General features: G+C 52.4%; 1 protein-coding gene across 9 annotated transcripts in view; it reads right to left on the bottom strand.

Annotated features, from left to right (window-relative positions):
- The window catches only part of LRP8 (LDL receptor related protein 8), a 78254-nt gene that overhangs the window by 6668 nt on the left and 51416 nt on the right, over window positions 1-20170 (bottom strand). For 6 of the 9 annotated variants that reach the window (XM_078073126.1, XM_078073127.1, XM_078073129.1 and 3 more), the window contains 12 exons: window positions 19460-19579; window positions 19247-19372; window positions 16251-16425; window positions 13997-14224; window positions 11167-11285; window positions 10775-10914; window positions 9194-9335; window positions 8054-8206; window positions 6962-7186; window positions 5294-5362; window positions 1497-1669; window positions 286-462 (listed from right to left, as the gene is read on the bottom strand). In XM_078073126.1, coding sequence (XP_077929252.1) covers window positions 286-462; window positions 1497-1669; window positions 5294-5362; window positions 6962-7186; window positions 8054-8206; window positions 9194-9335; window positions 10775-10914; window positions 11167-11285; window positions 13997-14224; window positions 16251-16425; window positions 19247-19372; window positions 19460-19579 — 1847 coding nt within the window. The remainder of the gene's footprint in view (window positions 1-285; window positions 463-1496; window positions 1670-5293; window positions 5363-6961; window positions 7187-8053; window positions 8207-9193; window positions 9336-10774; window positions 10915-11166; window positions 11286-13996; window positions 14225-16250; window positions 16426-19246; window positions 19373-19459; window positions 19580-20170) is intronic. The other 3 variants (XM_078073128.1, XM_078073130.1, XM_078073134.1) reach the window with 1 other exon arrangement.

Below are 20170 nucleotides of genomic sequence, written 5' to 3'. Positions count from 1 at the left end.
GGCCATCTGCCAGCCCTCCTCACTTGCTCAACTTCATTTCCCATGCCTCCCCTTCATGAATAATGTGCTTCCACGGCAAGGCAGTCTGCTCTGCCCCATACGCGATCATTTCTTCCTCGGGCCACTTCCTCGGTCTACGGTGAACTCCTCTTTCCTCTTTGCCCCAACACCCAGCTTACAATTTGCAGCCTTCCAGGACCAGAACGCCTTCTAGGATGGGCCGCACCTGCCTAGGCTCACGCCCTCACTCACCAGCCCCTCAGACTCGGAGTGGCGCTGCCCTACCTTGCACTTGACGACAGGCAGCTCGGAAAGAGGGTTCTTCGGGAGTTGGTGCGGCTGTGACCTTGGTTCCCCCGGCAAGACAAAAAGCTCCTTGAGGGCAGGGGCTGGGTCTTCCAGTTCTCTGGTCTCCCCAAGACAGGGCTCTGCCCACAGTGGGTGATCAAAGCTGCTGATTGCCTGACAGGGGGATGGACTGGATGACCTAGGAGGTCACACTCAGCCCCCTGACTCTGCTATACAACCACGACATCCGCTCCAGACACTTGGCGGTCCTCGCTCCCCCAACAAGCCAGGCCCTATTGTACCCCTCAGCCTTTGCACCTGCTTCTTTCTGGAATGCCATTTTCCTCCTTCTCTTGCTGAAAAACTGCTATTAACCTCTCAAGGATACAGTTCATCTATCACAGCCTCTGGGAGACATTCCCTGCCTGGTTTCCCAAACAGAATTAACAGCTCCCTTGTTGATGGTCCCTCAGCGTTTGCTCAGCAAATATGTACTGGCTTCCAGTACGCTATGCTGTGCTGGGCCCCAGGGAAACAGATGAATTCAACGATCCTGGCCTCAAGGAGTTCACGGTCTAGTGGGGAGACCAATGAGCAAAAAGACAAGTTGACTACAGTGTGACAGGTGCTGGGACGGAGAGAGGCTGTGGAAGAACAGAGAAACCAGGGAAAGCTTCCTGGAAGAGAGACTCCTGAGCTCCGCCAACGCACTACGCACACAGCTGTCCGACAGTAAGTGACTCTCACCCCCCCCAGCTCCTCGGAAGCGGGTATGTTGCTTCCTTCCTTGTGCACAGCGCATATCCGGGACAGCACTGGGCTTGCAGCCAGCACACAGTGTTTGTGTGAAATGAACACATCTCAATCGCATGGCCACAGTTACCCTTCCAGGCCAAAGGTTCTGAAAACGTACTCAGCAGAAAGAAAGATGTTTGGTTTCTTTACCCTAGGAACAGCCTCTAGCTACGAGGTGGTCCTGATACATTTCCACCCCAACCACCTGCCCCAGCGTTTCTGTGTCCCCAGGGCCTAGAATAGTGTCTGGCGCATGGTAGGTTCTTGATAAATGTTGGAAGGAAGGAGGTAGGGAGGGAGGGAGGGAGGGAGGAAGGAAGGAAGGAAGGAAGGAAGGAAGGAAGGAGGGAAGGAAGGAAGGAAGGAAGGAAGGAAGGGGGAAGGAAGGAATTCTTCCAGCAAGGGATACTTACTGCAGGATAGACATGGCCAATCTGAGCAGTCCTCCCTATGTGGAGCTCATCTTCGTCCTCCTCTTCCGTTGTTTTCCTGTACACCGGGTTGTCGAAATTCATGCTTTTGGTGTTCTTCCGCTTCCAGTTTCTCCAGATCAGGTAGCCACTCATGCACAGCAGGGCTATTACCGCTGGAGAAAGGGACACAGCACGCTGAACTTCCAGTAGGCTCTAGCCCATCGCTCAGATGTCAGGGCATTTCTCGCCCCCTCTCCAACTTTCCTGCCCCTTGTTCCTCAGGTGGTTCTGCGTGTCCTTTTTCTGCTGCCTGGAAGCCCTGCTCCTGTATCTTCCTTTATTAACTGCCCATCTTTCAAGACCCAGCTCAAACGCAAAGTCTCCTCTGCTTCTAGAGGAACAGTCAGCTGCTCCCTCCTGTGTGCCCGCAGCCCACAGTACTGTACTTTATATGTGTACCCCCAACCAGACTGAGCTCTTTGTGGGCACAGACTGTGTCTTCATCACTCTGCCTCGCTCAGTAACGTGTACTGAGTGAATGAGTGAATTTCTTCACCACACCTTCATCCTAACACTGCGGCTTCCTTAGAATTCTCTGAGAAAACCATTCTCTCCCCAGATGGAGGGTGGATGGTGGGCTGGGGCTCTGCAAGAAGAGGAGCATCTCTAGAAGGGAACACAGCAGGGAGACACCAGCTCTGACGTGCAACTGATGAACATATGAATGAGTAAAGGAGGACATTCTCTAACACAGCTGGGCAAAAATGGGGCAAGCAGCTTCACGAGATAGTAGGGGATCACCGTGAGCTTTCAAGTGGAGGCTGATGACAGCTATCCAGGCTGCTCGAGAGGGACTTTTTTACTTTGGTAAGACTGTGATCATTGATACTCATTAAAGACAGGAACAAGGCCAGGACACCTGTCACCACCACTACTGTTTATTGTTCCAGAGACCTAGCTCTGGCGTGAGACCAGATCAGGAATGGAAGAAGACACACGGGGAGAGGGAGAAACCAAAGTGTTAGTATTATCAGTTCCGTATGTTCAGAAAATCTTGGAAAAGCAGATGAAAAACTATTAGAAATAACTTCAGTTCATCAAGAATTAACAAAAAGGCAATAGCTTTCTTATTAATCAGCAATAACCAATTAGAAAATGGAATGGGATGAGAACACATTCACAGTAGCTTAACAAAAAACTATAAAATACCTGGAATAACCTAACAAGAATTGTGCAAGTCCTATTTGATCTATACAATTTTACAGAAGGATATAAAAGAAGGCTCAAGTAAATTGGGAGAAGTGTCATGTTCCTGGATGGGAAGCTTCGATATTGTAAAAATGTGAATTCTCCCCACATCAACTTATATATCCAAAGACTAAGATTCCATCATTAAGATGATTCTAAAGTTTATCTAGAAGAGAAGTTGAAAAAAAAAAATCTAAGAAAATATTGCAAGAACAATAATGCTCTATTAGATATTAAAATCTAGCGTGAAGTTGTTCTTGCAGTATATAGGAACAGACAGATAATTGGTGAAGGACAATGAACAGCCCAGAAGCAGATCAAAGTATGGATAGGCATGTAGTTTATAATAAAGATGACGATTCAAATCAGAGGAAGGGATTATTCAATAATGGTCTTGGGAAAATGAAAGAGGCCGGTAGAAAAAAAATAGTTAAATCTCTACGTCACAGCATACTCTAAAATAAATTCCAAATGGGTTGCTGTCTAAATATAAAATAATATTTAGTAGAAAAATATATGGGGAGATATTTTAATAATTTACAGTGAGGCAGACCTTCCTAAGCAAAACACGAAACCCAAAAATCGTAACACGAAAGATGAACAGATCGGATACTTAAAATTTTTAAATTTATGTGTGGCAAAAAGAAGCACAAATATATTTAAAAATCAAGTGGGAGTATGGAAGAGAATATCTGTAACGTATATTACAAAGGTTTATTTATTTATTTATTTAAAGATTTAATTTATTTATTTGACAGAGAGAGACACAGCGAGAGAGGGAACACAAGCAAGGGGAGTGGGAGAGGCAGAAGCAGGCCTCCTGCTGAGCAGGGAGCCCGATGTGGGGCTCGAACCCAGGACCCTGGGATCATGACCTGAGCCGAAGGTAGACGCTTAACAACTGAGCCACCCAGGCACCCCTATATTACAAAGGTTTAATATTCATTATGTATAAATATTTCTACAAATAAGAATAAGAACCAACAGAAATGCCAGGGAAGGAATACTCATCTTTCACCCCTCAGAAGAGCAGAAATTAAAACTGTTAATTATATCGGAGGGGGTTCTATCAGGGAAACAGAGTACACAAGCCCTTCTATCGAGTAGAGGATGGCAGGAAAGGGCTTCTCTTTCATTAAACAATGTTCAGGGTATTTTCCGCTTACTCTACTCAAAATCAGCCCGCCACAGTCTCTCCATCATCTTTCCTGTTAAAGCCTTTCAAGGCCAATTCAAATGGCATCTTCTCGGGAAGTACCACTCCCTCTCCTCCGCAGGGCATCACGCTGCTCTTACAGCATGGTGTAATACACATTAACACCACTCCTGCATCACTTTTGAGGACCAAGTCTGATTAAAGACTGAAGGCTCTTCTTCTTCTTCTTCCCTGGATCCTTGGCACTCAGCAGAGTCCCCTGCACAGTGCAGAAGTTTTGAAAACATTCACTCACTAGCTCACCACTACACTGGGGATTTCCAAGATTAATGGGCAAAGTCCTCGTCCCTGAGGTGCCCGTGGGCAAGCAAGGGAGATCAACCTATGAATGGGCAGTGGCAATTCGAAGACCCCACCAAGAGATGAGACTGGTCCAAGAGACAGCATATTCAGGACACTATGTGAACAGCGGGGTGGAAGAGAATAAATCAGCCTCTGTGGTTCTCTGTGAGCTTTAACCAAATGTTGTATTTTGGCCATATCAAACTTCTAGTTCCAAACCCACCCGCACCCCGCTCTCCCATGCTATTTCCCCTTCCTGGCTTTGCTTCCTGCTGTTTTCACTGCTTGGATTGCTCTGGGTTCTTCTTCATTGGGCTGACTCGGCGTGAGTCATTACCCGTCATTTCCACTCGGAAACCTTCCCTGCCCACTTCCCTTCTCTTCCGATTCCAAGTTAAGTACTTCCTCAGCGCTTCCACTGGACTGCCTGTGGCTTAATTTTAGACTTCCCATGTCATCGTCCAATTAATTATCTGTTATGCGTGTCTCTCCAACAAGACTAAACTTCTGGAGGACAGGAACCGTGTCTTATTCATTTTTAACCACCTTTTCTCCACTTATCAGTCTGCTACATCGCAGCTGCTTGATAAATGTTTGTTGAAAACCAAACAGAAAGGACACAAGACAGCACAATTTACTAAAGGAATGGCAAGCAGCGCTCCTCATTAATTCAACAAATATTTTATTTCCTACCATGTGCCAGCCACTGCTAGGAGCTGGGGAGAGGGGCGAGCAAGAGAGGCGCCAGCCCTGTGCCCACGGAGCCAGCAGTTCACCTTCACATGGCCGGCATGCGGAGTGTGAACGCTGGGGAATAGGGAGGCATTGGGACGGTTGCCTGGGGCCAGGTCCAGAAGGGCCTTATGTGCCAAGCTAAGAAACCAAATGACAGCACTGGGAAGTGGGCAAGAAGGCTGCCGGGGCAGAAAAAGTCTGAGCCACAGTTTCCTCAATGGGACAGGTAGTGTGCTAAGTGTTCCGTGCTAGTGCTTTTCCCCAGAGCCTGAGCTCGGTTTTTCTCGTCTCCCTAGAGACTTGGGGCCACACTCACCCATGGGCACGAGGATCCCAATGACCGCAGCAGTGACTGTTGAGCCCATCTTGCCGCCTTCATTCCCATCTGCAAAACACAAACGTGCAGAATGATGCTCCATCACCGTGAGCCCAAGTCCTTGCTGACTTCAAGCTGTAAGAACTACCCAGCTGCTTCTTGCCCTCATTCCAAGGTGAGGATCCTGGCTAAGGCCTAACAATTCAGTCTTTCCAGATCCTATCAAAACTCGGACAGAGGTTATCTTCATTTCACACACGGGGAAACAGAGTCTTACTGGGGTTCTGGGGACTCACAGAGAAGCTGCAGAGCTGGGACCCAAACCCAGGACGTGTGCCCCGAGTCCCTTACCCTTCCCACAGTACCACGTGCCAGGAAGCTGTGTGTGCGGGTGGTGCTTGGCGGACTAAACACTTAGGTCTCTATGTTGCTGACTGACCGAGGCAACGGTCTTTTCCAGCCCATATCTATTGCTTTGTCTCTGTTGCTTGGGCGGTCTGTCTGTCCGTCTGCATTATCAGCTTATTTTCAATAAGTAATTAAATGGGATGCACCAACAGCACAGGCTCCTGGGGTCAGACATCCTGGGTTCAAATCCCAGCGCTCCTGCTCGTGTGGGCAAGTTACCTACCTCCTGGGGACACTGTGAAGGTCAAATGAGATAATTCACGTAGAGTGCTTCCTGCGCCCGGTGCCTGGCACAGCCTTGCCTGCTTCACAGCGGGGGGCCTGCCTGGGAAGCCTGGGGCAACAGTGCCGCCCGCTCACTGCGCATGAGCAAGCCCCGGACGGCGAGGGTCAGGCCCAGAGCAGCAGGAAGCCGGAGGGGAGACCCTGAGCTCCCGAAGCTCTGCCCCACCCGAGAGGGCCTGGAACTCACACCACCTGCCTCTCTGAACTTCAGGGTGAGCGCTCAACTCTGCAAAGCCAGCTTCTGCCAGCAGGATGGGCCCGATGAGAAAGGTGCTACCAAGCTGCTTGGTTTCTGGGCCACATGTGGGAAAAAGTTTTAAAGATGGTTTATCTTCTTAAGTGAACTCGCCCTGGCAGGTGACTCAATTAAAAAGGTATTTGCTGGCTAATGAGACAGAACATTTCTGGCCGTGACAGTTACTGCTCCCGATGATTTCGTTAAGTGCTGAACGTAATTATTTTCATGCCAGGGTTTGGAAAGAGGCACAAGCAGACCATAGTGACGGTATTACTATCTGGGGAACTGGCTGAGGGGGCTAAGAAGAGAGACCAGAGCTTCTGAGGTTTCCAGACCAGAGGGACACCCCCACATCCACAGGTCAGTACCACGTGAAGCCAGGGACACGCCCAGGGACAGCAGAGGCTCTGCATGCGAGCCCTTCTGTTTACACCACCTCCTCTGTCTCTCCAGGCAATCTCGTGAAGCAGGAGGGGGAAGGGCAATTATCATTCCCACTTTGTAGGTGAAGAAACTGAGGCTCAGAGATAGGGAGGTGGCATCCCACAGGATCCTCTACAAGTTAGGGGCACCTGAGACTCCTAAATCATAGGTGGGCACCTCTACCTGCTTCCTCAGAGAGGTCCAAGTTTCTGCTCTGGTATGATCTCTTCTTCCACATATCCCTCCCCCCCCGGATCCTGGCTTCCCGAAGGCCCCTCTCATGTCAGGAAAGAACGCAGAACTCATTTCCTTACAGTGCTGGGAGTGGTTGCTGGTCGCAGGGCTTGGGGTAGATGGCTTAATGCTGGGAGCCCTGGGGACACCAACTGAGCTTGGGACCACAGCTGCCAGGCTTGGTGTCTCTGTGCTGCGGTTCTGGTAGGTGAGGCTGTGGACAGTGGTCCCAGGGGTTCTCGTGGTGTCGGCTAGTGTCCTCGTTGTGGTCGGAGCTAACGTCGTAGTTGAGGTAGATTGAGGTGCTGGAGGGGAAATGCCATGGAGGTCACTCGGACAGAGAAATCTCTTGCTTTATGCCTCACTTACTGCCTCTACGAATTATACACGAAGTTATCCTCAAGGCTCAGCTCAAATGCCAAGCCTTCCCTAAACCTCCTGAATGGGCTCTGACCTTTTCTTTAGTTGAATCCCAAGCACTTTGTGTTCATACCGCACATTGATTTGATTAAGACAAGTCATTAAAACAAGGCTATAGAATTAGGCATGGGCAAGACCACCGTTAGACTGGGAGAGGGGGAAATCATGTAAGTCTAAAAGGGTTTTTACATGCATATTGCTACACTGCTAGATTTAAATTCTCAATCCACTTTAAACAACTGAACCTGGAAATCACAATACATAAATCTGATATAGCAGATCTGTGCTCAAACCAAAGCCCTTGGCCCTGTATCAAGACTGGACACTGAATATAAACTTATACGGTTGAAGTATTAACTATTAGTCCCAGTCATACCACGAAAGGGCTTCTATGTCTTGTGTTCAGTTCTAGGTGAGGAATAGGCAAGCTCACAGTCACCTGCATAGAAATAGTAACCGAAGCCACAGGGATAAGGATTCTTAATTTCAGGTCTTCAAGAGACTCCAGAAACCCCATGAAATTGAATTTAAAATGTTGTATGTATACGTGCATTTTTTTCTTGGAAGTGAGAAGAGAAAGCCTTGGAAGGACCCTGGGAGACACCAGCATTCAAGGAAAGTAAAGGAGGCAACAAGCAGCCAGAAAAGACAGACAAAAACTGGGAGCATATGGCGTTCCAGAAGCCAAGGGAGGAGTTTAGCAGGAGGGGTCTCACATTGCCAGGGGCCAGCGTCCTGGTAGGTCTGCCTACCTCGGTAGCACCTCTTCATGTCTGGGCCCAGCCACATGGTGTCAGGACAGGCACACGTGTACTTGGGAGAGGGGCTGGAGATCTGAGGAGCAGGAAGGCACAGGTACTCACAGCCGCCATTGGGCTGGGCACTCAGCTCGCAGGCATCTGCAGCTAATGGCACAGAGAGAGAGGGAGAGAGGGAGAGCGTTGGAGCAAAGACAAGACATGCCAAGTCCTCCCTTCTCCCGAGGATGAGGTCCTTCCCACTCGGCTTGCTCCAAAAGCCTTCTCGCCTACTTTTATTGGGCACCTCCCAGCCTTGTACCTGGCGTTCCTCCCCAACCCCCGCCCCACCCCCACCACTTTCCTTCAGTCCTGACGACAACTCTGAGAGGTGGGTGCATGCCCCGGAATGACAGATACCAGACGCCTAGGCTCAAAGAGCACAAACTGGTCCAAGTTATAACTCTAGCAATTTTACAGCCGGAATTTAAACTGAGGTCTGTTGGATTCCAAAGTCTGTGTTTCCCCCACTATGCCACATGCCATGTCTCTTTCTTATTTAACCTTCCAGGTCTAGAATCAGGCACCAAGTTCATCTCCTCTCTCCCCTGTGCCTTCCCACCATCACCCTGCGGCCACAGCTGAGTTACAGGTAGACTGAGCATATATCCTAGCAATAGAGCCGGGGCGCCCAAGGAGCAGGATTCCCGGCTTCTGGTCCTAACCGACGAGCCAGATTGCTCCATGGCCCTAGGATACATTAGCTTATACTGCTGCAAAATGGGCACCCATCATAAAAGAGAGGCGACGTGCTCCCTCACGGCAGAAAGAGCTCTTGGAATCAGACAGACCTGAGCTTGGGTTTTAGTTCTGTCATTTTACCTTTCTGAGCCCCAGCTTCCTAAATGAGAAAAGTAATACCCACTCTTTGTAGGCACAAATGGGACTTTACATGGTTTTTATACCCAGCCTTACTTCACCAAGAGTTGAAGGAAATGAGGTAAAATGTGTGACAGCAAAGCACTGTCCCAACGAGAGGGGCTGCTGCCATGTGTCCTGGGGGCGCTGGGACGTTGCGTTCCGTGAACGTGCATGCAGCCTGACTAGTGCAGGGAGAGGGCGTGGGCAGGGGACCCGGGGCCAGGCAAGGCTCACCTCTTGGCTGCTTCAGCTCATGGAAGATGACAATGTCATGTGGGTTATTCAGGTTCTCAGCAAGGACGGAGATTTCCAGGCCATTGAGCCGATTTGCACTGAAAATGGCCTCATTCTCCAGGTCTGTCCAGAACACCTTGTCCTGTGGGGGTACAGATGCACAGGATGGGAGGTCTAGAGCCTAAAGGCATGACCTCAGCCTGAGGGCTTGGCCCCAAACCATTGTCACAAGAACTGCCCTTGCATCTCCCCTGAGCTCTCCTGTCCACACATTCATGGGGGGTGGAGGGGTGGGCTCTCAGCCCCTAATCTGTGGCATATACTCTGGTTCTTTCTGTCACAGAGGGTTATTTGTTGGTTTTGCACTTTGTCCTGAAGACTGCTCATTAATGCTGAGCTAGGCCTGCTTCCTGGAGCCTAGGAGAAACCCAAAGTTGGGTCTCGATGACTGTTACCATTGCCGGGGCCTGGGACTAGGATTGGAGGGGATGTATGAGCTACTGAGGACTATTCCCTAATAGGTCCTCCTACAGCCTCCGGGTACACGTGTAAATATGCATCCAACGCTTCGTCCGTATAAGCCTACAGGTGCATCTGCAGGCAAATCCACAATTACAGGTACAGCCATGCAGTTTCATGCACAGATCTGGACACGTACCCACAAAAGCACACTTGTACCAAAACAGACACTTAACTAAGTCTTGCTATAAGTATTTACATATTCACAAGCACCAGCACGCACAGAAATGCATGCTTGTAAATGGATGCATTTATGTACACACATGCATATATACTTTACACGTACCTGCCACGCATACGCACGAGCACACACACGTGTGTCTGAACACACCTGTCTTTCGAAGCAGGGGCTGGACTTGGAGGCGGGGCTTTGCCCACAATTTCAGAGCAGTGCTGAGTGATGTCACTCTAAGCAAATATGGCCAATGCCCACCATAGACCACCGTCCCCTTGCTTTCCCTCCCCTTGGTGGCCGAGTTAGTGTAGGGGAAGAGATCGATGTGGTGAGACCTTGGTTGGTTCTGGCTTCCTCATTCCCCAAGGAGAAAGGTTGTTAGGGTCAGAACACAGGCACGGGAGGGGTTGGACGCTTCACCCTCTGGGGAGCTTCGTGAGGACGGAGACGATGTCTGATTCACTTCTCGGACCCCAGAGTCCAGCGAAGGTCAGTGGGAGGGTGCTGAATTGAATAGCCTGTCTCAGGCTACTTCCAACAGCAGATTCTAAGGAAATGTATATTCCTCCTTCCCTCCCTCCCTTTATTGGGTACCTTCTGTATGTGGGGGTACAGTGCCAGGTGCTGAGGGTACAGAGAGGAACACACGTGGTCTAGCAACGTACCTGTGACAAGCGCTCTGAAAGGGGTCTTGGGAAGGAAGCACAGGACAACAGGCTGCCAGGCCTCTGTGGGCAGGCAGCTCACACACTGTGTACACACAAGTCAGCTGGATTCCCTGTGCCTTTGTCTCCATTTGGACAAGTCTCAGAGAGCCATCCTATTTGAAAAGCCTTTTCTAGGCTTCAGCTTCCTGATAGGGCCATGTCTCCCCTCCCGGGGCTCACCTCAAACACAGCTATCCCGAAAGGATGGCTCAGGAAGTCAGGGGAGGAAATCAGCATCTTCCTGTTGCCTCCACTGAGGTCAATGCTGGATAGTTGGTGAAGCTTGGAGTCCACCCAGTATAAGCGCTGGTTCAGCAAATCTTGGGGAGGAAAAAGGACAGGGGATCGGGTCTTGAGTTGGGATCCCAACCAGGATCTCTGCTCCTCTGTGCCCACTTCCCTACCCATATTTCCAGGCCACGCCTCCCATGGAGGCCAGCCTGGGGCAACCATCCAGAAATACAGGCACGGGCACTATAAGGGGATATAAACACAAGACCCATGGAGCTCCAGATGGTAGTCAGCACCAGGTAGTGGGACAGGCCCCCAATCCAGGGGGAGGCAGGGCTCACCCAGGGTGATTCCATTGGGCCATTCAATGTTGTCTGATACCAGTGTTTGCCGGTCCACACCATTGAGCCCAGACTTCTCGATCTTGGCCTGGTACCCCCAGTCAGACCAATACATGAACCTAAAAGAGAGAAGAACTCAATTGGAATTTTAGTCAGGGGGTGGGGTTAGGGCGGTCTGGGTCACAGGGCTCAATGACCCATTGAATGTTGAAGATTATGCTCAGTGGGGACTGGGAAGGCCTCTGAAATTCACTGGAACCATCGAATCTAAGAGTTAGCAGTTGTGTTAGCTTCCCCTCATCTGAGAGCCTGGGGGAGCCTATATTCCCCGAGAGTCCACCCAGCCTCAGCTGAACAGCATCTGAGCCCCTTTCTCCCACTCTGGCAGCTCTAACTGGAGCCCTAGAGGCCAGAGCAGGAAAGGCCCTCGTCAACCCTCTCTTACTTTCCTGGTCCATAGAGGAGAAAGTGGGCGGCTTACCAGGGGTCTCACAGCTGGAACTCGGCCCAGGGTTTCTCTCTCTTCTTTCTCGAACGTTTATTGAGTACCTACTGTGTGCTATGCAATGAGCTGAGAGGTTTCACCTCCTGTACTTACAAATGCAGCCGTCACTGCCCCTCTACTCCCGTCCCTCCAGAGCAGGCAAATGACCTCTCAGAAATGGAAATCAGTTGTCACTCTCTAGTTTCTAAACTTTATGGTGGTTTCTCCTGTTGCCCTTAAAACAAAATCCCAAATCCTTCCCACAGCTGACAGAGCTCTGCCTGCCTCTTTGGTTGTCTCTCCCACCACCACCCTACCCTTCCAAACCCCACACATGCCCCATGGGCCTCCAGGGCACCAAGCCTTTATCGGACAGGCCTTCACAGAGCCTCGGGCCTCTACCCATCCCCGGGCTCCTTCTGTGTGAATGTCCTTGCTGTACAGAATCTTTCTCTATAAGTAGGTTCGCCCTGTTATCATCTCTGAAAGCACCCGTTCTTGCCTTCCTACCACTTATACAATCAGTTATTTCTGTGTGCATTTGGGTGGTGTGGTGTATTTTACTATCTATTGTCCCCACTAGGCTGTAAGCTCCACTGAGGGCAGGCTGTCTGTCTTGTTTCCTCATTGTGTACCTGGCAGGTAGCTCATGTGTGACCCAGAACAGGCTCTTATTTAGTATTTGTTGGACAAAATAATGTTTTCATTCTAGCCCTACCACAGCCCCTGGAGAGTGTAATTAGTTCTATTTTATAGATGAGTAAATTGTGGCTCAGAGGGGTTGACTTCCCTCAGATCACGCTGTTAATAAGTAGTGGGGCCAACCTTCAAATTTATATACAAATGCAAGCTGAACTCTAAAGCCTGGAGGCTTCATTCTCTCTAAAACTGCCTCTGCTGAGACCTGCTGTCAGGCCAAGGCTGACCTGGGGCTGGGGGGCTGAGTGGTTCTGTTAGCAGCCGTGGACTTGCTCTCCACCCATCCCCATTCTGCTCTGTACACCAAATACCTGACCCATGTGTGAACCACATCAACGGGCTTGGCTCCCTAGCCTTCTGACTTTCCGTTGCATTCAGCGAAATGTCTCAGCAGGAGGAAGGAGAGACTGAGGTCAGGGTTGTTCCAGACTCCTCTCTACAAAGTTGCCTCCGGCTGGCTACTGCTCTGAAGATGCTCCTCTTTCCTTCCCAACCCGGGTACCCCTCGCTGCTCCTGCCCCTCAGGCCTAGGGCTGCTAAGGGCACACTGGTAGGGACAGTGCATCAGACCTCACCCACTCCTCTGTAAACAGTCCCCTTGTGAGGCCTTCTCAAATGATCTGAATTAGGGTGTGCAGTGGGTTTCCTGCTGGGACTCGGACAGATCCACTGGGCTGGAGATGGGCTGGGTGAAACCACGTGTGGGGGGACACACAGGGAGCAGGGCTGAAGTGGGGGTTAAGTGAGACGACTCAGCATCAGTAGGGTGCCTGGTCCCATGCTGGGCGCTCCTGTGCGGGCTCATTAAAGCGCAGCTGTCAGTCCCTGCCCAAGGCCTCACGCGTTCTGTCAGGTGCCACCGTGGCCCCCGGCCGCCCTCACTGGAAGAAAAAGGTTTTCTTATCCCCGTTTACAATGAAAGAAACAGTAATAGGAAGACGCTAGTGATCCTGGTAAACTTAATATGACTACAGCTGCTGAAAAACCATGCCTTCCTGGGACATCCCTCCTGAGGAAGGGAGGGAGGGGGCCTGCTCTGTTCAGAATCACTACCCCCAAAATGGAGGTGTGGCCAGAGCCGGGCAGCCTGGGTGGTGAGGGGCCCAGAGACTGAGGGCCCAGGGGTGGGCAGCCTGGAGCAGAGCAGACCCGGTCCCTCTTGGTCCTCATTATCTTGCTGGCTGTCCTGCGGGGCAGGGAGTAGACATATTTGATGTAACTCCAGAGGCCAATGGAGAAAGTCAAAGTTAGGCAGATTTGGGGATCTGAGAAAAAAAAAAAATCCTGAACACTCTCTAATAGACAGAGCTGCCCTGAAATGAAACGGCCTGTGTGGGAAATAACGAGCTCCCTGTCCAGCCCCAGGAGCTTTTACTAGGCAATCTCGAGAGCCCGACTCTGCTCTGTGATGCACTGATTCTATGATATGATGAGTGAGTGGCAGAGTCCAGGAGAACCCTGGTGACCAGTGCCCAAAGAGCCCTTGGTCAGGGGTTAACAGTCTGAGGGGCCCACACAGACTTTCTTCCCTTGGGCCGTCTGAGTGGCCCAGGGCCTTCCAAAGTCCTCAAGATAGCTCTTATGACAGACACAGGAGGACTGAGTGCCTACTCAGGGAGAATGGGAAGTTTGGGTGGGGACACTCACCCTCTCAGGGGGTCGACTGCGATGGCCCGGGGTTCACTGAGGTCACGGCTGAAGAGAGTGCAGCGGCGGCCGCCATCAATTGTGGCCACAGAGATGGTCTTGTTGCCTGAGTCAGTCCAGTAGATGTGCTTGTGGACCCAGTCCACCGCCAGGCCCTCCGGAGAGTGCAGCTGCTCATCCATGAGGACCTCCTGCTCTGCCGGGTCGCTGGCCTTGTCCATGTAGGCGCTAGGAGCAACCAGAGTTGGCCATGGGGCAGGTGTTCTACCCATGGGTCCATCTGGACCTGCCTGGGCACCCTTCCCCCAGCGCCCCCTCCCCTCTAGGCCATGGCAGTGGATTTTAGAGGAACTTGGCTAGTTCCTGGGCCACCAGGGGCAAGCATACAGGCTTGAATCTGCCACAGCCCCTGGACTGGAGGAGCTCAGTTTAGTGGGGGACAGGGATTTATAGCCAGGGAATCACAGTACAACGTGATTACGGAAAGCATCAGAGACTCTAGCAGCCAAGAAACGGAGACTCCATTATTCTGGAGGGCTGGAGGAGGCTCTGTAGTTGAGTCCGGAAAAGACTAGCTCACCAGGAGCACAAGGAACAGAAAGCGGAAGGAATGGCATGTGCGAGTGTCCAGAGGTGTGTGTTCTGGAACAGTGAGGCATTCGGTGGGGGCAGAGCTGAGTATGTGGGATACAGACTGGAAGTAAGTGTAGGCAGGGGCTGCAGGCCATGCTAGGCAGTCAGGATTTTATTCTGGAGGGAGTGACTGAGCAGGTGACAGGTCACGGTCAGAAAGGCATGCTGGATCACTGTGGCACTGATGCACTGGAAGGGGAGGAATGGAGGCAGGGAGACTGGCTCGGGGGTCATTACAGCAGCTGGGCGAGGGATGAAGAGTGTCTGCAGAAAGGCTGTGTCAGTGAGAACGGAGAGAAGGGGCTGAGAACACAGCGGACACTCAGGAGGTAATACTACCAGGACTTTCTGTCTCCCAAATGCTGTTTTTCCCAAGGCTCTCTCCTCCCCCACGTCCTCCCTCTGGTTGATGAGATCCACAGTGCCCACTGCCACCCATAACTCTGACTCTCCCATCCTGACCACTCTCTTAAGCTCCAGACTGTAAAGCTAACTGGCACCCTTGGATGTCCCATAGACACCTTGAACTCAACGTGTCCCAAACTGCCCACCCCCATTCCCCTCCCCTCAGCCAGCCCGAATGGCCAACACCCCACCCGATCCACTGCTCCCAACTCACAGAATGGTAGCACCAGCCACACAATCTCCCAAGCTGGAAATCTGAAACTCCCAGAATGCACCTCCTTCGGCCCCATACCCAGTCTGTCATCAAATCCTGCCTCTTCCAGGCATAACAGTGGGGCAGATATGGCTCTAGCTGCTTCTGTGTGTGAGTGCAAACTGAGTACGTGTCTGTGCGTTGGGGGTGTGGTATGCTTCTAGCTGTCAGGGAGTAGCATTTGGTGTATCTGCCTCCATCCATCCATCCATCCATCCATCCATCCATTCATCCATCCCATCATTCTTTTAACAGTCTACCCCATGCCTAGTCATTGGCAGTCCTGCCACATGGATCTCAGGACAAAGAAAGGACATGACATCCAAAAAGGGGCCCGGATAGGGAGGCAGGCTTGTGGGATTTGAGAAAGACCTATGGGAGGACCTCCTTGTGTGTGTGAGGGACCTTCTGGAGAGCCGAAGTCCACTGCCTATGGTGTCAGACAAAGTAAAGGGCTGGACCGGGGACAGTGCCATCCAGGAAGAGCTTCCTGACACCCCAGATTGGGTAGGAGGCCCCCTCTGTACTTTTCTCTCAGGATCAGCATAATAGATGTCACTATGTTATGAGTGACAGGTCTGAGTCATCTTTGACTGAGTCATCCCCAGGATCCAACACACAGATACATGGGCTGCTTCAAATGTCCTCACCGAAGCCAGAGCTTTTTCCTTCCTGGCCCGGGGGAATGGTTCCTGTGTCTTGCACTGCCCTGCCGGGCCGCCAGAGGTCAGTCAGAGCCCAGGGGTGTGGGCTCAAAGCTGCTCTCCCCACAGAGCTCTGGGCCTCGGCCAGCCCCGGGGTAGGAGAAGGCCTGGCAGTTCCATATCCCCTGTGATCCTGCGTCCTTTCGCAAGTCCCCATCTGTGCCCTGGGGATCCTGGAGGTGGAGGGGGCCCAGAGGGCCCCCCCCCCAGGCCCCCGCCCCCGCCCAGGCCTGGCTGCGGGACACCTGCCACTGCTCACCTGTAGATCTTGCGGTAGGAGAGGTCACACCAGTAGATGCGATTGGTGGCAACTTCGACATCCAGTGCCACGACGTTCTTGAGCATGGGGATGAGGCGCGAGTAGTCCCGCTTCACCAGGTCTATCCTCCGCACTTCATGCCGGTTGGTGAAGATCAGCGACGGGCTTCTGCCAGCTAGCACGCGGGAAAGTTGAGAGAACGGGTCAGTGCAAAAGGCGGGGCTTAAGATGCAAAGTACCATATATAATGGAAGGATCTGTATTCTTTTTACTAGACACACACTCCCCCTATTTCCTCCTAGGCTTACACTGAAGGCCTTCTGTGGTGTGACCCCAAGCTCCCTGCCTAGCCTCACCACTCACCCCTAACACACCTTGACTCCAGCCACCAGACCATCTATTATGACCTAGCCACGGCGGGGCCTGGCTGCCCCAGGCCTTTGCTCAAGTGGTCCCCTCTACCTAGAATGCACTGCTCCCCAACTCCCCTGCTTAGGGCTCCACTGCAATAGTTCACGAAGGGGCCATGTGAGCATTAAGTGTTTTAGAAAGGGGACTGAGGTTGGAGTGCGAGGACGAACATCAGAACTAGGGTGAGGTTTAAAAGAGAAGACGCAGGCTCAGACTCCTCTCCCTGAAGACTGAGGCTTTAGTTTATGCGGAATGTGTTTGGGGACATGACAACAGATGAAGCTTCAGAGGCTGGCAGGGATCAGGAAGGGTCCTGGGAGCTGGGTGCAGAGTTTGCCCTTGACTCTGAAACAGTGGCAGGGATGGGATATGTGCGATATACAGCACAGATTATATACGCACAATGGAGACAACACACGACTACCCATGCACACACAAGTCGTTTTTAGACTTAGGAGGATATTTTAGGAGATCACTAGTGACCGAGACATTCCTGGCTACTCAGTATGAGGGTCACTACCCCAGAGGCCTGTGAGGGACCAGCACTTAACTCCGGTTTCACTCCTCCAGCCTGGTGTTAGATGTACGGGGCTACCCTCAGGTACCAATACCCGTACCTGGAGCCGCATGGGCCTTTTCCCCGTTTTCCAGCTGACACTTCAGCAGGCCACCTGGTCCCTGTCACTGTGCATCTATGCCAGGCTAATGAGTTCCCTGGGGGCCGGGTAGGTGATGGCCTGTGCCCTGTGTGTGGTGATGGGTCGGGGGGGGGAGGGGAGGACGTGATACCCTCAGAGAGTCCAGAGAAACAGAACTCCGGGTGCAGGAAGGAGAAAGGAGAGCCGACTTCAAAGCCCTGCCCCTGACTGTGCCATTTTCCTCATCCCAAAACGAGAGCAGCGACACTATCCTCCGGAAGCCAAGAGCTGGGTTACAGGGTATCTTGAGGCCGTTTCTACTGAGAGAGGTCTGTGATTGGAACCCAGTGTGCGGATGGTTGGGATTTTTGTGTGACTGCACTTTAGATGTTCCTCTGCGGGCCTTGCGATTACAGGGCAGTTGTGGGTTGTCTCCACTGCACGCACATAATCCGGGTGTGGATGACACGCGCCCCACGTGGGGGAGTGGGGGGCGGCGAGAACAGGCTGCATGTGGCGCGTGAGGCGCTAACGTGTTGCGTCTGGCACAGTTGGGGTATGTTTTGGGGTTTGCAGGCTTCGTGTCCCTTACTGCGGCCGCTGTCCTGTTACAATCCGCACACTGCGCATTGTATGTGTGCATCTGAGCTCCAGACTCGTACGTCCAGCTGCCTCCTCACTACCTCCGCTCGGATGTCAGAACAGCTTTCTTGGAAACTCAGCATGCCCAAATCAATGTACTGTTCTCCCAACCCTGCTTCTCGCACCATCTTTCCCAGCTCCATAAATAGCAATCCTGTTTCCCCAGTGGTTTGGCCAAAAACCTTGCAGTCATCTTTGATTTTTTTTTTTTTAACTCTCACATCCCACATTCAATTGGTATGTGAATCCCGTTGCTTCAGAATAAGTCTTGAGCTTCAGAGTATGTCCAGTCTGTCTGCTTTGCACTGTTCGCACTGCAACACCCTGGTCCAAGCCACCATCTCTTCTGGGTTATGGCCCAAAACCTCTTCAATGGTTTCCCTGCTCCCTGCCGTGCCCCCTACAGCCTCCTCCCAGCACAGCAGCCATAGGAAGCCTGTGGAAATGGAAGGCACAGCACACCCCTCCCCTACTCAAAACCCTCCAAGGCTTCCCCCTGACTTGGGGTGAAATCGAGAGTCAGCCCTTACAACGGTCTAGAAGGCCCTGTGATCGGCCCGGAGTCACCTCACTGACTTCATCTCCTATGCTCCTTGCCCCAGCCACGCCGGCTTCCACGCTGTCATCCGAACACACCACACACGCTCTGGCTGTAGGGCCTTTGCACTTGCTGTCCCTTTGGCCTGAAATGTGGCTCTTGCAGATAACTGCACGGCTCCTTCCTTCACCTCCTCTCATGAAGGTCATTCCTTGACCGCTCCATCTAAAACCGTGGCCCTGCCTGCCACCCCGCGCCCCAGACTTCCCTCTCCCCTTCCCCACGTTGTATTCCTCCTTAACCATGACCACCATCTGCCATGCTCTCTATTTTACTTATTGATCAGATTTCTTGTCTGTCCCATCCACCAGGATGTAAGTCCCGTGAGGGCACACAGGGATCCGTGTCTGCTTTGCTTACTGCCGAATGCCCCGTGCCTACAACAACGTGTCGGCCTGCGCACGTCACGCGCTCCACGGGGACTACCTGTGCTGTGTGCGTCGTCTGCACGGGCCAGTGTGCGTCTGTACGCTGCGCGTGCTGCATGTGCCATCTCTGCAATCCCGGGTGGCTCTGGGCAGGGTCTGTGCGGGCATTCGTGTGCAATGTGCTGTGTGTATGAGGTATACTTAGAGTCTGAGTGCTTCGTGTGTGTGTGCGCGCGCGTGCACCCGTATACCCATCTGCTCCGCACATAGGTGGCAGCAGGCTGCTTTCTGTGTCCCCTCGGGGCTGCCCCCGTGCCCCCCACCTTGGGGTGCCCATACCAACAGCCTTGCAGTTCTTGGTCAGCGTGTCCATCTCGTAGCCAGGGTGGCACTCGCACTTAAAGTAGCCCTTGTAGTTGACACAGATCTGGCTGCAGGCATCGGGGTCCTCACACTCGTCAATGTCTGTGGGGGGCGCAACACAGGTCAGAACCGGCAGGGCGCTCCGCCTCTGTTTGGGGGGTGTGGGGGGCAGTGAGGGGAGGGTCTCACCGCCGCAGGTCTTCTGGTCTAGGAGCTGGTAGCCTGCTGGGCATGTGCACTCAAAGCCGATCTTGAGGTCTGTGCAGATGTGGGAGCAGCCACCATTGTTGTGCAGACACTCGTTCAGCCCTGGGGAGGGACACAGGCTCCTGAGGGTCCAGGAGCCCGGGCCAGGGTGGGGGCAGGACAGGGGTTGGGCCTAGAGCTGAAGCAGAGACTCAGGGCAGCAGGACCCCCACAGAGCCAGGATGCTGAGCCGCGGCGTCAGTAACCAGGTGACTGGGCAAGAGGAGGCTCCAGGCCGGACACAAAGACAGGGACAGAGTGGAACTCAGGTCCTTTGTCTCCCAGGTCAGGGCTCTGTCTACCTGGAGGCTGGAGACAGTTAGGCCGCCTAAGGTCTCTCCTTTCACAAACACGGGTCTCACCTCCTCCTTCCTCGTGACCTCGTCGTGCGGGGACCACCCCCAACCCTCAGGATACGTTAAGAAACCCTTCTGAAATGCCCTTGCTTAAACATCTACAGCCTCTAGGAGCCCCCTTCCTTCTTAGGAGAGCTTTCCTCACTAGACTGGCCTTCCTAAAGCTTCTGCTCCCTCTTCTCTGCTGGGTGGGGTTGGCCAGAGTCTGATGGCTCCCTCAGAATCTCCTTAAGGTGCTGATTTCTGGTGCCCTGCCATTCAAGTGCCTTCCTCTGGACACATGTCCCTCCCTGGACAG

Source organism: Halichoerus grypus, chromosome 5, assembly GCF_964656455.1.
Source record: "Halichoerus grypus chromosome 5, mHalGry1.hap1.1, whole genome shotgun sequence".
In the NCBI taxonomy this organism is placed as follows: domain Eukaryota; kingdom Metazoa; phylum Chordata; class Mammalia; order Carnivora; family Phocidae; genus Halichoerus; species Halichoerus grypus.
The sequence above is the reverse complement of the archived record's forward strand: the minus strand, read 5'-3'. Positions and strand labels throughout refer to the sequence as shown.